This window comes from Pholcus phalangioides, unplaced genomic scaffold, assembly GCF_987345545.1.
Source record: "Pholcus phalangioides strain wild (caught in Gottingen) unplaced genomic scaffold, Ppha-v1.0 ptg000008l_1, whole genome shotgun sequence".
NCBI lineage: Eukaryota > Metazoa > Arthropoda > Arachnida > Araneae > Pholcidae > Pholcus > Pholcus phalangioides.
In genome coordinates, this window is record NW_028301601.1 from 682,053 (window position 1) to 696,359 (window position 14,307).

Below are 14,307 nucleotides of genomic sequence, written 5' to 3' on the forward strand. Positions count from 1 at the left end.
AATTTTTTTTTTTCAAACAAACATGCATATAAATTTTATTCTCCGTCGACAAATGTGAGATCACTAATGAATGAGAAATATTACGAGCGCGTTGACTTATATTTGTCAATGACTGATGACGTCACATGATTGCTTTTGAAATGAACAACTGCGTGGAAAGGTTTCAACTTCATTAAAATGAAATATATATATATATATATTTATTTATTTAATTTTTTTTTTACTTTTTAAAAGACTAGCATCCTCTTTTATGAATGGATGCACTAGATAACGTTCACTCAGAACTGCATATCAAGTAAGACCGTCAATCAGCTCTCAGCGCCATCTGTGATGTAGGTTGTGAATCTTCTGCGGATAATTTTTTTATTTGCTTGCTGGGTGAGTTGTAATTTGTAAACAATAAAATAAAGGCATGGAGAACAACATGGAATGCCGTAAACGCACGATTTCGGAAGAAATCGAATCAGAAAAGCGACGGAAACGCAAGTCGAAGCCGAGGAAAATCGACGGTGAGGAGATGATAAAGATTAAGGTAGAGGCAATAGAAGGAGACTGTTTACCAGACGACACATGTGCCTTCGGGGACGACGACGCTGCTGCTGGGCCTCATCTTTTCCAAATGCTGCCCGAAAACTCCGACGATGAGGGTGAACTGGTAAGAACCCGTACATTTAGTTCATATGTCCTCTTCGAAGTTCATCAGGGGTCCACTAGATGACTAGGGAGTTACAACATGTATACACATGCTCGGCCCTCGGAGTCATCTGATGTGACCCATTACCACCCCATCAAAAGTCGTCAAGGCCGTTAGACACATTACGGGCGCCGAAAAAATAAATCGCCAGCATAGAAAATAATGAAAACAATATGAAAAATATTGAATCCATTTAAAACTTGAATCATTGAATTTATGTAAAGAAAAACAAAATTTAAATTTTGTGATTTAAATTGGCTTACCCTGAAAAAAATTGTCGTAAAAATTTTCTTATAATTAACGTTGATTCCAAGTCTCTCTTGATTGAATGTTACCAACTGGTTACTCGAATAAATGTTTATTTTACCTTTCCAGGAGGCTGAGGAAGAGGAGAAAGTTGATGATGATCCACACAAGTTGCATTTCGAGTACCAGTTACCTGAGACGGTCGTGAACGATTACAACACTCTGTACCAGAACGAAATTGAAATGGAATGGCCGGCACTCCGAACAGTCTACGTGACCGGTCAGGAAAGCGAGGGGGTTCCCGTTGCAGTTCCCTTGACTCTCAAGAGCGGTCTAGGAGATTTCCACCTCAAGGATAACCTCCTCAAAACCTGTCTGTCGACGATGTCGTTCTCTCCTCTGCAGCTAGAGGTTCTCAGCGTGTTATCCAGTTATTACGATCTCGTTTTCTGTAATAGGACATTGCAGAATGGCGATGAATTACGCACAGTCTATTGTTTGCACATAGTTAACCACATTCTTAAAGCGAGAGCAAAAATCATACACCACAATGCAAAGTTGAATAAGAACCCAGACCTAGAATTCAAGGATCAGGGTTTCACTCGTCCCACAGTGTTGGTTCTCGCTCCGTTCCGCGAAGATTGCCTGCGTATAGTGAGAAAAATCTCAGCATCGATGCCTGATGCCGTAGTCATGAATAAGAGCAGGTTCGAGAAGGAGTACGGATCCTCAGAACCGCCAAGGCAGCGCATGAGGCCAAAACCCGAAGATTACATGGCAACTTTTTCTGGAAATACGAATGAAGATTTCAAGATCGGGTTGAAGATAAAAAACAAGAGCATCTGTCTGTACAGTGAGTTTTACTCTTCTGACCTGTTGATTGCCTCTCCACTCGGTCTTCGGCAAGTGATTGGCGGTGAAGGCGACAAGGACAGGGATTTTGATTTCCTTTCCTCTCTGGAAGTTGTCATCATAGACCGTGCCGATATACTCCTCATGCAGAACTGGTACCATCTGATCCATGTCATGAACCACATAAACATGTTGCCGAACCAGCCGCGATCCTGTAACTTCCTTCGGGTCCGAACGTACGCTCTCGATCAGCTGGCCAGGTTTTACAGACAAACAGTGTTGTTCAGCGACGTCGAGCATGGATGGTTCAAGTCACTATTCAGTCACGGACAATGTGTCAATCACGCTGGTTATGTGCGCACATGGCACGTTGTGGAGACTCCGTCGATTTGCAAAGTTGCAGTCCCAGCACCTCAGGTGACTCGATTTATCTATGCATTTTAAAAAATCATATGATGGTTGATTTCTATCTTCTTAACCATTGTGTTATGTAGATTCTGTGATAGTTTTCGTTCATAATAATGTTTTTGTCTGTAAGATACTGACTCTTGCAGGGCTTGACATATCATAAAGTTTTTTTATAGGTTCAGAAAATGGTTATAACTGGAGACAGGAAGTTCAGGCAAAATGCCATAAATGTCTCTTTTTTTTTTTTTTTGCCTATTTTCAAACTTTTTTGTAATGCCATAAATGCCTTTTTAACATTATTTTAAGTTTATTCTTGAATTTCAGAGTCCATATTCTGTAGAACTTGTATATTTTTAGCATTAAGAACTTCAAAAAAAATTTCTCATTCCAAAATCTTCAACACTCTGTATTAATTTTTATCAGAAAGCCTTTCTGGTCCTGGCTCCATTTAAATGCAAATAGTCATAAATGTGTGCGAGCTAGGAAAATCTGTGTTCGGCATAGAAGTGGCAGACTTTTCGTCTCTGCCATACGTAGTTTTCAGGTAGAAATCAGCATACTGTCGAATTTGCATTAAGATTGTAAGAGTTATACACGAAAGCAACCCATGTATAAGAAAAGCCAAAAATAAATTAGAAGTTGGTTTATCCACTTGCTTCACGTGTTTTGCTCATGCATTGCACAGCATTTTAGTTAAACAGTTGATTAGTGACTGTCCCAATAGCCCATTGGTTGACTTCATGGCCACACCATAGTGGGAGGTGGGAGCTGGTAGGGCTCTAGCCTAGGATCTCATGTTATTTCAATTTCATTTTTTACACAAAATAAATGCACTGCTAACAATCGTGATCAGTTATTTTAGATGTAGAAAAATTATCTCCCAAATTTGAGAGATCTTTTTTTCGAAATTGACACAAACCGATCAAATACATAACTCAATGTTTGAAATTTTTGAGAAAATATATCGTCATCATAAAAATATTTTTTAAATAACTCTATATGAAAACGTTATAATTTTGATATTTTTAATTTCAGCTGGAACTATATTTTTGCATGTTAGCTAATTAGGCCTACAATTTAAGTATTCGATTGAATCGAACTCCGATCTAATTTTCCTTATTTTCAGGGACCACAAACACTTTTTCTTTGACATGATAACATCTAATTAATTTGACTCTTGATAAAATTATTATATTATATTATTGAAACAGAAGATTTAGTGAGTGCAGTCAAGATTTTAGCAAATGTTTGGACCATTAATATGGTAGCTTTTAGTTACTTTTGCTTGTTTTCATTGATTATAAATGTCTTTTTTTTAGTGCATATTTTAGGCATTTTTAGTGCCTAAATTTCTAGGCTTTAGTTCCAGATCATCTCTACAGCTACAATTTATTTGAGGAATGAGTAGCTTAGAAAATCAGTAGTGGGCGAAGGGCAACAAAATTTGTATAACCCTCGGTATGGGGGCCCCCAGTTCTGGAGCCTGGGACGATTTTCATTATTTTTTGTTTTTCCATGCTATAAATTTGCTATAGACGTGCCCGTCAAAAGTCCAACCTTGGGGATCCTGCTCCAGAATGTGGGGGCCATGACCCTCAATGAATCTGCCTTTGCCCAGATGGCTAGAGACTAGGTCAGTGAGTGACCTAGAGTGTTTGCAAGCCCTACAGAGCTAGGGACCAAGTCAGTGAGTGGCCTAAAGTGTGTGCTAGCATATGAATGGCCAAAATAGTGACCTAGAGAGTGTGCAAGCTTGTGAATGACTGAAACAATGACCTAGAGTGTGAGCAAGTAGGGTCATTCCATTTCAAATCACCCGGCAAAATGCCAAAATGACACCCATAGTCTCAGATTTCAATGATTTTTTTTATTTGTTGCATTTACCATCCTTATTAACCGTATGAAATATTATGTGCATATCTCTAAAACTTTTTGAGAAAAAAAATGTTGAAATTTATCAAAAACTGATGCAGATGACATTTCCGAGGCTCAATTTTTAAGCGGCATTGTTTGAGAAAATAAATCATAACTTTTTCAATTTTCAATATATTCAAGTGAAATTTTCACTAAAGTGTTCACAAAAACATACAGAATATGAATAAAAATAATTCATACACTTACATTTGAAATTTACATGTAAAAAAATTATGTAAACTTTGTTTTTGTGGGATTTTTCGTTAGAAAAAATACAATTTTTCAAACGTATTTTTAGACCAGAGGCACAGCAGTTACCAAAACAACTTTTATTTTAAATTTCTCCTAAATATATGAAGTAAAATACTGGATAAAAAAAATAATGGTTTTTTGACCGTTAATATGTTTATTCTGGCTCGCAACACAAAATTCATCAAAATAAGACTGGATCGTTCCAATTTCAAATCATTCAACTAGATACTGAAATGCAACCCATCATCCCAGATTCCAATTATTATTTTTTATTTATTGCTTCTACCATGCTTGTTGACCATGAAAAGTTTCATGTACATATCTCAAAAACATTTTGAGAAAAAAAAATGTTTTCTAACCTCACGAATGACGTCTCTTAGACTAACCCCATTCAAGCAATATTATTTGTGAAAATATATCATAACTTTGCAGATTTTCAATATATTCAAATGAAATAATTTCCACTAAAATGCTCACAAAAAAATGTAGATTATGACTAGGAAAAAAAATTTAAACCTTTGCATTAAAAAATTAGATTGCAAAAAAATCGTTGAAATTTAATTTTTGATTCTTTTTATAATAAAAACATAATGGCTCACCTTTGCTTTTTCATTTACAAAAGCTCTCCTGTTTTTCTCACGGCATATTCAGTGACATTGAACTCTTTTTTTTCCTTGTTCCCATTTCTTAAAGCAGGGGCCAGAGTTAAAATTTGCCCCTGTTGTGATGGGTAAATTGAGTCTTATTTCTAATTAACTTTATCAAAATATTCATATTTTCTTTCTGTTTAATATCTTCATTATGGTAAGTGTGCTTTGAGATTCATTTTCTGGTAATTCTTCAAAAACTTTACAAACATTTGATTTTAAAGTGTTGTAAGCAGATGCAACTTTTCTTTTGGCATTGTTTGACTTGCACTGTGGAGCTACCGTATGAAGTTTAATTGGTGACTCTTCTATGTTCTGTAGAGATGAATTTATTTCTTTAAGTGCTTCTTGTTTAATAATTGACATTTTTCCAAGTTACTTCTCTACATTACTATCACTGTTCATCTCTTCACAGTATTCAGTTTCTTCATTTAATTTATTGTTGTTTATATTCACTGTCTCTACAGGCATGGCATATTTTTTGCCCTGGAATTGATTTTGTACAACCGTTTATTTCATTTATACATGAAAAATACAAGTTTACTATCCTTAAACCTTTTGTTATTTTTTTTCTTATGACATTTTAAAGGATTAAAGCAAGCTTCCGGATATATTTCATACTTTGAGAAAAAAGCTCTATGATGCTTAAACACACAGTAGATAAATGTTCAGAACTTGCTCCACTCCTCAATATTGATGTCCAATGGGTCCAATGATGTAATGGGTAACAGATTTTACACTTTTGCATAACACTTTTTATGACAGTCAGATCCAGTTTTTTTTCCAACACTATAAATTTCAATTGTCTTTTCTGACATTTTCCTTTATTTCCAAAATGATATAAAATATTTAGCTCAAATGGAAATTGTGTTATCATAAGAAAAATTTGCTAACCCTGGAGTAGGCTACTTTATGGAGCACATTCTCTGTCTTCAGCAAGATCATAATTGAGACTTGCATCATTGGATGGGGGGGGGCAGTTTAGTTTCAACACTTTTGTTTTAGTTTTCACAATGAAGCAGCAGCAGTGACTTTATCATCACCTGCTGGGATGATAAAGTCTTATAATTAAATAAGACACCAGCTGCCCTCTGAAGGAAGAGATCAGTGTGCCATAGTTCATATCTTCACAGAAGCTATTATTATTTTTTACAATCATCATCACAACAAGAAACATCACATCTTATATATCACCACTAGGCATTATATACATTAGGTTTTAATTCTACTCTTCCATCTGCCTCAGCTACAAAAATCAGGTTGTATCTGATCATTATTTCATTCTTTGTGATTTGATGGCTCATATTCTGGCTTTTTATCAGCAATTTTAAATTATTTCTTGGGAAAAATATATAGAGGCTTGTGTTAAATATTATAATGTAGATTTTTTTTCACACAAGTATAACCATTTCATATTTATCATATACATTAAATATATGTTTATTAAAATATATGCTGTAAAAATCAAAGTAATTAAAAAAAAATTTAACACTGTTGTGGTAAAATAACTTTATAATTAATCATGTTAAAAAACTTCAAAAATTAATCTATATATATGATTAATATTATCTGGATTTATCAAATACAAAATAATTCTTTATGCAAAAATATATCAGATTGCAAAAGTTTGTCTTTGTTGCATCATAAGAAATATTTATGGATCAATTAAAAGTGAAATTAATTATTTGGAATTTGAACACTTCTAAGAATCTGAGCATGAAGGTTTAATTTGAAAAATTATTTTATTCACCCAAAACCTTTTTTTTTCACCAACTCCCATTTGACACATTACATTAACATTTCTAATTATTTCATGAATTCATTTAATCCTAGAATTTTAAAATTTATTAATTGTTTTGAATTATTGCATTAACTACTCATGAAACTTAATTTAGTGAATACTGTAATAAATATATAAGCGTACATGAAAAATAAAACATAAATTTCTTTTTAACAAGCATGAATCATTATATTAAGTCAAAATGTACAAATATAATTAATGTAGTCATATAAGTACAATTGTGTTTTGTTACTCAAATGTATTAACTGTCAAAATAATGTTTACTTTTCTAGTCTTCTTAATATATTAATAGGATTAAATTTAAATAAAATTGAAAATTCATGCTGTGCATCCAAAAAAAAGTGTTTAAAAAATTGTGTCAAAAATAAAAAAAATTTAAATGACTTTTCCCTCTAAGGTTTACATTTTTTCTATTCATAATCTGCATTTTTTTGTGAGCATTTTAGTGGAAATTATTTCATTTGAATATATTGAAAATCTGCAAAGTTATGATATATTTTCACAAATAATATTACTTGAATGGGGTTAGCCTAAGAGACGTCATTCGTGAGGTTAGAAAACATTTTTTTTTCTCAAAATGTTTTTGAGATATGTACATGAAACTTTTCATGGTCAACAAGCATGGTAGAAGCAATAAATAAAAAATAATAATTGGAATCTGGGATGATGGGTTGCATTTCAGTATCTAGTTGAATGATTTGAAATTGGAACGATCCAGTCTTATTTTGATGAATTTTGTGTTGCGAGCCAGAATAAACATATTAACGGTCAAAAAACCATTATTTTTTTTATCCAGTATTTTACTTCATATATTTAGGAGAAATTTAAAATAAAAGTTGTTTTGGTAACTGCTGTGCCTCTGGTCTAAAAATACGTTTGAAAAATTGTATTTTTTCTAACGAAAAATCCCACAAAAACAAAGTTTACATAATTTTTTTACATGTAAATTTCAAATGTAAGTGTATGAATTATTTTTATTCATATTCTGTATGTTTTTGTGAACACTTTAGTGAAAATTTCACTTGAATATATTGAAAATTGAAAAAGTTATGATTTATTTTCTCAAACAATGCCGCTTAAAAATTGAGCCTCGGAAATGTCATCTGCATCAGTTTTTGATAAATTTCAACATTTTTTTTCTCAAAAAGTTTTAGAGATATGCACATAATATTTCATACGGTTAATAAGGATGGTAAATGCAACAAATAAAAAAAAAAATCATTGAAATCTGAGACTATGGGTGTCATGGCTGGGTGATTTGACATGGAATGACCCAGTATGTAAATGACTAAAAGAATGACCTAGAGCACGTATAAACTTGTAAATAATCAAAAAAATAGACCCGTAAAGCAAAGAACCATGTCACTGAGCAACCAAATGAGAGGCCTACAACGTGTGAGCATGGAAGTGACCGAAAGAGTGACTTAGAGGCACAAGTGTACTTGCAGGAGTGGAGGAGGCCAAGCGGGTTATAGCACAGGGTGGGGAATTCGAGAAAAGTGTATAGTAAGGAAATTAGACTAGAATGGGAAAAAAGGTGATAAAATGGGACAATTCTGTTTTTCTTTCCCACATAGTTTGGTGCGGAATGTTCAGTCTTTTAATTTTTTTTTTATTCTATTCAGTTCTAAAACTGGATTTTTTTTCTTCTGCTTTGAGCACAAATCCTGCGTTTTTGTTATTCAGCCATCGTGAGGCATTAGAACGGAACTGTATGAAACGAATTATAGACATTTCTTTTTTAGAATCTACAATGCGTTTCATGGATCCCTTGAGAAAGTCTGTGGTAGAGAAATTTTGAATGTGGTCAACTGAAAGAAAATTTTTTTGTTATACATTTGCCTTTACTATAGGAAGGCTATTGCTAAAGCACTTATGGGGAATCACAGTGAATATTATATAGGCTTACTGGTCATGAAGTATACAGAATATTTTCTTCTGCATCAGGACCCTCAACTGACCTAAATCCGCTTCTGACCATGATTCACATAAATCCACATTGCAAGAGTCCGATTACTGCAAGAATGGATTGAAGCGGCCATCACATCTTGTCATCCACAAAATCTTCTATCTCCAAGAGATCGGTTATGGCACCAACACGATCATCTCCACAAAACCAGTGAAACAGCAATTGGCAAGACAATGATTGAAGAGTGGTTACAGCATTGGTCAACCTTCTGGGTTAAACATCATCGCAATGAGTGTGGAGGTGTATAGGGCATCTTTGCTGTGACTTAATTCATACTGCCACCACTTAACCGTACATGCACCTCATACACATTCCTCTATTGAATTTCTAATGAATTGGTACATGCCAGAATATGTGTGTACATGTTGTGAACCTAACGTAAAGTTTGTTTCTGCTTAGTGCTTGTTATGTGCAGTGCAGCCATCTGCCATCAATTTTTTCAAATATGAGCGAAGTGTAATCATTTACTAATTGTACGATTGTACTGTGGTCTCTGTGGTGAGACTTTTTCATGGGGGATTGGCTTGCATTTACACCTCAAAGTTGGGAACCACAGAAAATCAACTTCAGACGACCACTGCTATGGTGCCGGTGTGATTCAAACCTGGGTCCTTGCGATACAAATCCATCACTATGACCACTTGACCATCACATCACTTAGTTCATACTGTACAAACAAAGAAGTAAGAGCAAACAAGGATAGCATACAACCAGTATTTAAGGGAAATTTCCCCGGCAACGCAGGCTCACTGGATCCAGTAACATTCAAAAGATAACACCTGAATTCGCATAACACAGTTGAATAATCTTATCTCAGAAATCTCACAATAGCATGAAAATCGGTCGTAATTGCCAAAACACTGCCATCAAGGCCGACTTAAAAAAAAGGTAAACATTCACATATTCAATAAATATGACTAAATTGAGATTAAAAATGACTTCTCTGCCGGGCCATAATATGGATATGTTACATCTGGAAGTTTTTAAAACATTGGTATAAAGTTTGCCGATTATTAATCATGATTTTTTCATAACTGTCACTGCTCAATATACCTATGCAATAATTGAAGCGATATTCTATTTTCAGGTTTTTAGACGATTTGAGACAGAGTTGCCTGTCACTGATGTGGACGATCGTTTCAACTTCTTCACCAGAGAGGTGTTGCCTCAGTTCAAGGAACCGGACATGTCGGGGACCCTGATCTACGTTCCTTCTTATTTCGACTTTGTTCGGCTCCGCAACTACTTCAGAGACAACGAACTGAGCTGCGCGATGGTGTGCGAATACACAAAGAGTGGCAAAGTTGCTCAGGCGAGGGATCTGTTCTTCCACGGTTATCGCCACTTCATGCTGTACACAGAACGAGCTCATTTCTACAACAGATTCAGGATCAAGGGTGCATCCCACGTGATATTTTACCAGATGCCGATATTTCTTCATTTTTATGAGGAGATATGTAACTTCCTATTACTGTCCAACCCGAAAAACAACTTGACAGAAAACACCTGCACCGTCGTGCTGAGCAAATACGACTGCTTGCAGCTCAAGTACATAGCTGGAATGAGCAAAGCAAAACATATTCTGAGCTCAGAGAAAAATGTGTTCATGGTCAAGACCCAAGATGATCCGGGATCTAGCTCGACGACTGAGGGTGTGGTGTCTACTTGACTTTCTAACTGTGTGCATTTGGCCATGAATGGAAATTACTTTCTTTGTAAAAAAAAGTTGAATAGGACGGCATTGGTTCATGAAACTATCGACCCCCCCCCCCCTGAAATGTAATTTCTTCCCTTCATAAGCATTTAGACACATTGATTGAATGCAACACTTTCTCTATTCAGAGTGATTGTTTCTGAATCTTCTGAGAGAAACGAGATGTTATATTTGTTTTCTTCATTGATAATTGAAGAATAAATCAACCAATTTTGGATGACTTGACATAGCTCGGTCAAAGATCAGCTAAGAGGAAATCGATAAATTCTTACCAGAACAGAGTCATCTCATGATTCATCCTCCAAAATCTTAATCCAAACATTTTTTGCCGCAAGGCATTGATTTAGAACTCTTTAGGATGTACCGATGTGAGCGCAATGTGACAAATTTAGTTTTAATAATAAAACTACTCTTAGGTCGCAAATAGATATGGATTCCAAACTGCACCTGGCAAGTTTGAATGAATGGTGTAGTAGAGGGTGAAAGCTTTTTTCAATGGAGGTGACTGATGCCTCAGAATGGAGCGGAGTCGTGATTGATGTGCATGAATTATCTCTCGACTTATCCGTGATCCACCTCCCAAAACATTGAGTACCATTGATGGAGCAGTAATCAATTATATGAATTTTCAAAGTTTAGGGTAGATATGTTGCGGTAAATGTGATAAATCTGGTTATTATGCATAATTGTCATGCATTTTGGTAAGTTTGATAAATTTTTCTAAATTTATAACTTTTACCTGTGATTATGCATAGTACCCAAGTATCGTTGGTGAATTTGATAAATTTCTCTATATCGATCACTTTTACCGGCAATTACAGATGGTACCCAAGTGTCTTTGGTAAATTTAATAAGTATTAAAATATTTTCACTTTCACCGACGATTATACATAATACCCAGGTATCACGTTGTGAACATGATAAATCTTGTCTTTATATGACATAGAAGTACTATGGGAGTGATGTTTTGATGAAATCATTTGATCATTTTTGTCGCACCCCTGTCATTTTTTTGATGAAATTAATCTAAATAGTCAGCAGTTTACGTTCAATATATTTGGCACAGATTTTTTCTCTTTTTTATTCGCAACTTGGTTTCTGTTTCAAATTTGTCTCATCAATAGATTTTGGAAATTGACTTTAACAAATTTCCATTTGTTAAGGTCTCCTGGCCGTACCCAGAGCCCACTTTTTCAAATTTTGAAACGATAACTTTCCATCTTAAAACAAAAATATATTCTTAGGACTACTATACTTTTATATACTTCGTCTTTTTCACAATTTTAAGTATTTTTTATTTATAGCTTGTAGCCAAATCCCCCTCCAGCTTCTTTATTCCATTCGTGTGACATTTGCAAAACATTGATTTCAAGTCCTACAACACCAGCTGCCACCTATCAAATTTCGTGAAGAATTAACAAGAATGTAGCTATCACTTGAACCTCTTTTAAATCAATTCAAATTGTAAATTATAGGTAATTCACCAATTAGGTTTCTGCAGGAAAAGAGCGGCAAGTGTTTTTATTAAATGTGTTCAATTCAGAGAGAGAGAAGAGAGAGACCGACCTCTATTATTTCTGAAAAAACACACGTTTTAAACATAGTCAGTGTTGAAAAACATGTGAAAATGTCTTTCTCCTGACATTGGGTAACCAGAAGGAAGGTTTGATCATAAGGTTGAGGGGAGGGAGAAATAAAAAAAATATCCAGATTTCTTGGTTGCAACATGAAGCTGCGGTAATGTTTCATCAAAAAGCTTTACTTTGAGAGAATGCCTTTCATATTCCGGCAAAGTAAACACAAACTACAAATCTGTTTTCCTCATAAAACTGATGAGACACACACTAATAAAAATGCAATTGACAAAAAAAATTGTTCAGAGTATCAGTGCTTGTCCAAAACGCTTGTTGTAAATGAGCTGCCAAAATAGATGGAACGTGTTGCAGTTATCAAGCATAAATATCAAGTCAAGTGTGGAAACAGGCAAAATGCCTATAGTCAGATTTGCGTATCTCGTAACATGGTTAGATTTAAATTAATTTTGTCACCATGAGAATTTTTAATAAACTTCATTGCTGACTATATTTCATTTATTAGCAGGTAAAGAAGTATGCCTAAGAATTTTGTTTTGGATTTTTCTGGTTTTTGAAGTGAAACTTCTATAGCAACATAACAGTGAAAGCGACATAAGAGTGAATTTCGGTGAGGGAAAGGAAATTCATCATAAAAACTGAAATGCTTTCTTTCCTCGAAACCCAACTCCCCACCCCCACCCCCCCCCCCCCACCCAACTGATTTTGTGATGAAGGTTTGAGAAGCAGATGAGTTGTGATGGGGGGGGGGGGTGTCAATCAGGGTTGGCAGGTTTTTGACACATGACAGTTTTTGATGGTTTAAACCGTCATATCAAAAACTGTCAAAAACCTCAAATATTGCTATTCAATATAAAAATTCCCATTGGAAATGCACACATTAATTGCATGTAATATTTAAAGTGACTATGTTATACAAAGAATAAATATTTAATATGATTGTAAAATAATTTTCTACTCTATACAGAATTATTTTGCACAAAATATATATGGGGTTTTTTCTTATAAAATATACAATTTGAATAAAGCATAGCATAAACACAGAAGGGAAAACTATGAAAGGATTTGACATTCCCTGATTCAAGATGGTTCTTGACCTTCCAAAATTTCTTCTACTGCTTATATTTGTGTGCATTGATATAAACCATCTGCTGTACTCTTTTTACAGCAGATAAGTGTTTAAAAAAAGGTTTATTACATTATGGTAATGGTGGTTTCTGTTATTAAATTATCTAGATAACCACTGATACTTAAAACCATACTCTCATTGTGCATAACATTGAAATATATCTAGAGATCAAAATTCTAAATTGTAGGACTAAAATGTCATTTAATTTGACAATGCTAGCTTGTACATGATGCTTAAGAAAATCCTGTTACTTATCCTTAGTCAAACTTATTCTTACTTTTGCACTATGATGTGGTATATTTACTAGCATCTATAATGTAATGGTTTTCCAATTGAAGCTGTATTCAAACATGCAAAAAAAAAAAAATATGCTTTGGGTATCAAGTCCTATCAGCTCTGCTTTGGGTGAAAATACACTTTAAAACTCTGAATTTATACACACTTAGCTAAGCAATTTTTTGGGGAAAATAAATGAGTTTAATTAGTGTATTAACAGATGCTGCGTGAGAATTTTTATATGGAATAAAATTTTGTGCGGATCAGATAATTTAAAGTATCAAAATAGGTTTTTTTTCTCAGTAATTATAATTCTAAATATAAAACCCTTTAATCTACATAAAAGTAAGTGTTTTGAGTGATTTGTTATTCAACATATCTATCATGTTAACAAAGACTATTTGACATCATTGACAGTAAGTTTTTGACAGTTTTAATACCAAGTTAGTTTCTGGGGTCAAAAACCTAACCCTGATGCCCTATCATACATATTTTGAATAAACAGCTCTGTTCCACTTAGCAAATTGAACACTAGTTAAGATAAGCTTAGATAAATAAACCATAAAATTATATTTTGTTTTAAACTCATGGTGAAAAATTCAAAATTGTGAATTATAATTAACATTTTGTTTTAATTATTGTTATAAATTAATGTTCGAAAATAAAACATTGTAATATGAAAAAAAGTAAGTTTTTCATCATGTTATATACTTATTGTGTTCAAAACATTATCAAAAGGCATTCATTTAGGTTTCATTTAGGACGTCAAAAACCCAACCCTGGTGTCAATAGAGGTTCTGTGATGTAAGAGAA

General features: G+C 34.0%; 1 protein-coding gene across 1 annotated transcript; it reads left to right on the plus strand.

The window, feature by feature from the left end:
* Nucleotides 1–327: 327 nt before the first annotated feature.
* On the plus strand, nucleotides 328–13,572 carry LOC149083469 (U3 small nucleolar RNA-associated protein 25 homolog). The gene is made up of 3 exons (XM_089233984.1): nucleotides 328–655; nucleotides 1,070–2,209; nucleotides 9,871–13,572. The coding sequence occupies exons 1-3, from the start codon at nucleotides 413–415 to the stop codon at nucleotides 10,450–10,452; spliced, it is 1,965 nt and encodes a 654-aa protein (XP_089090110.1). The 5' UTR covers nucleotides 328–412; the 3' UTR covers nucleotides 10,453–13,572.
* The last annotated feature ends 735 nt before the right edge of the window (nucleotides 13,573–14,307 follow it).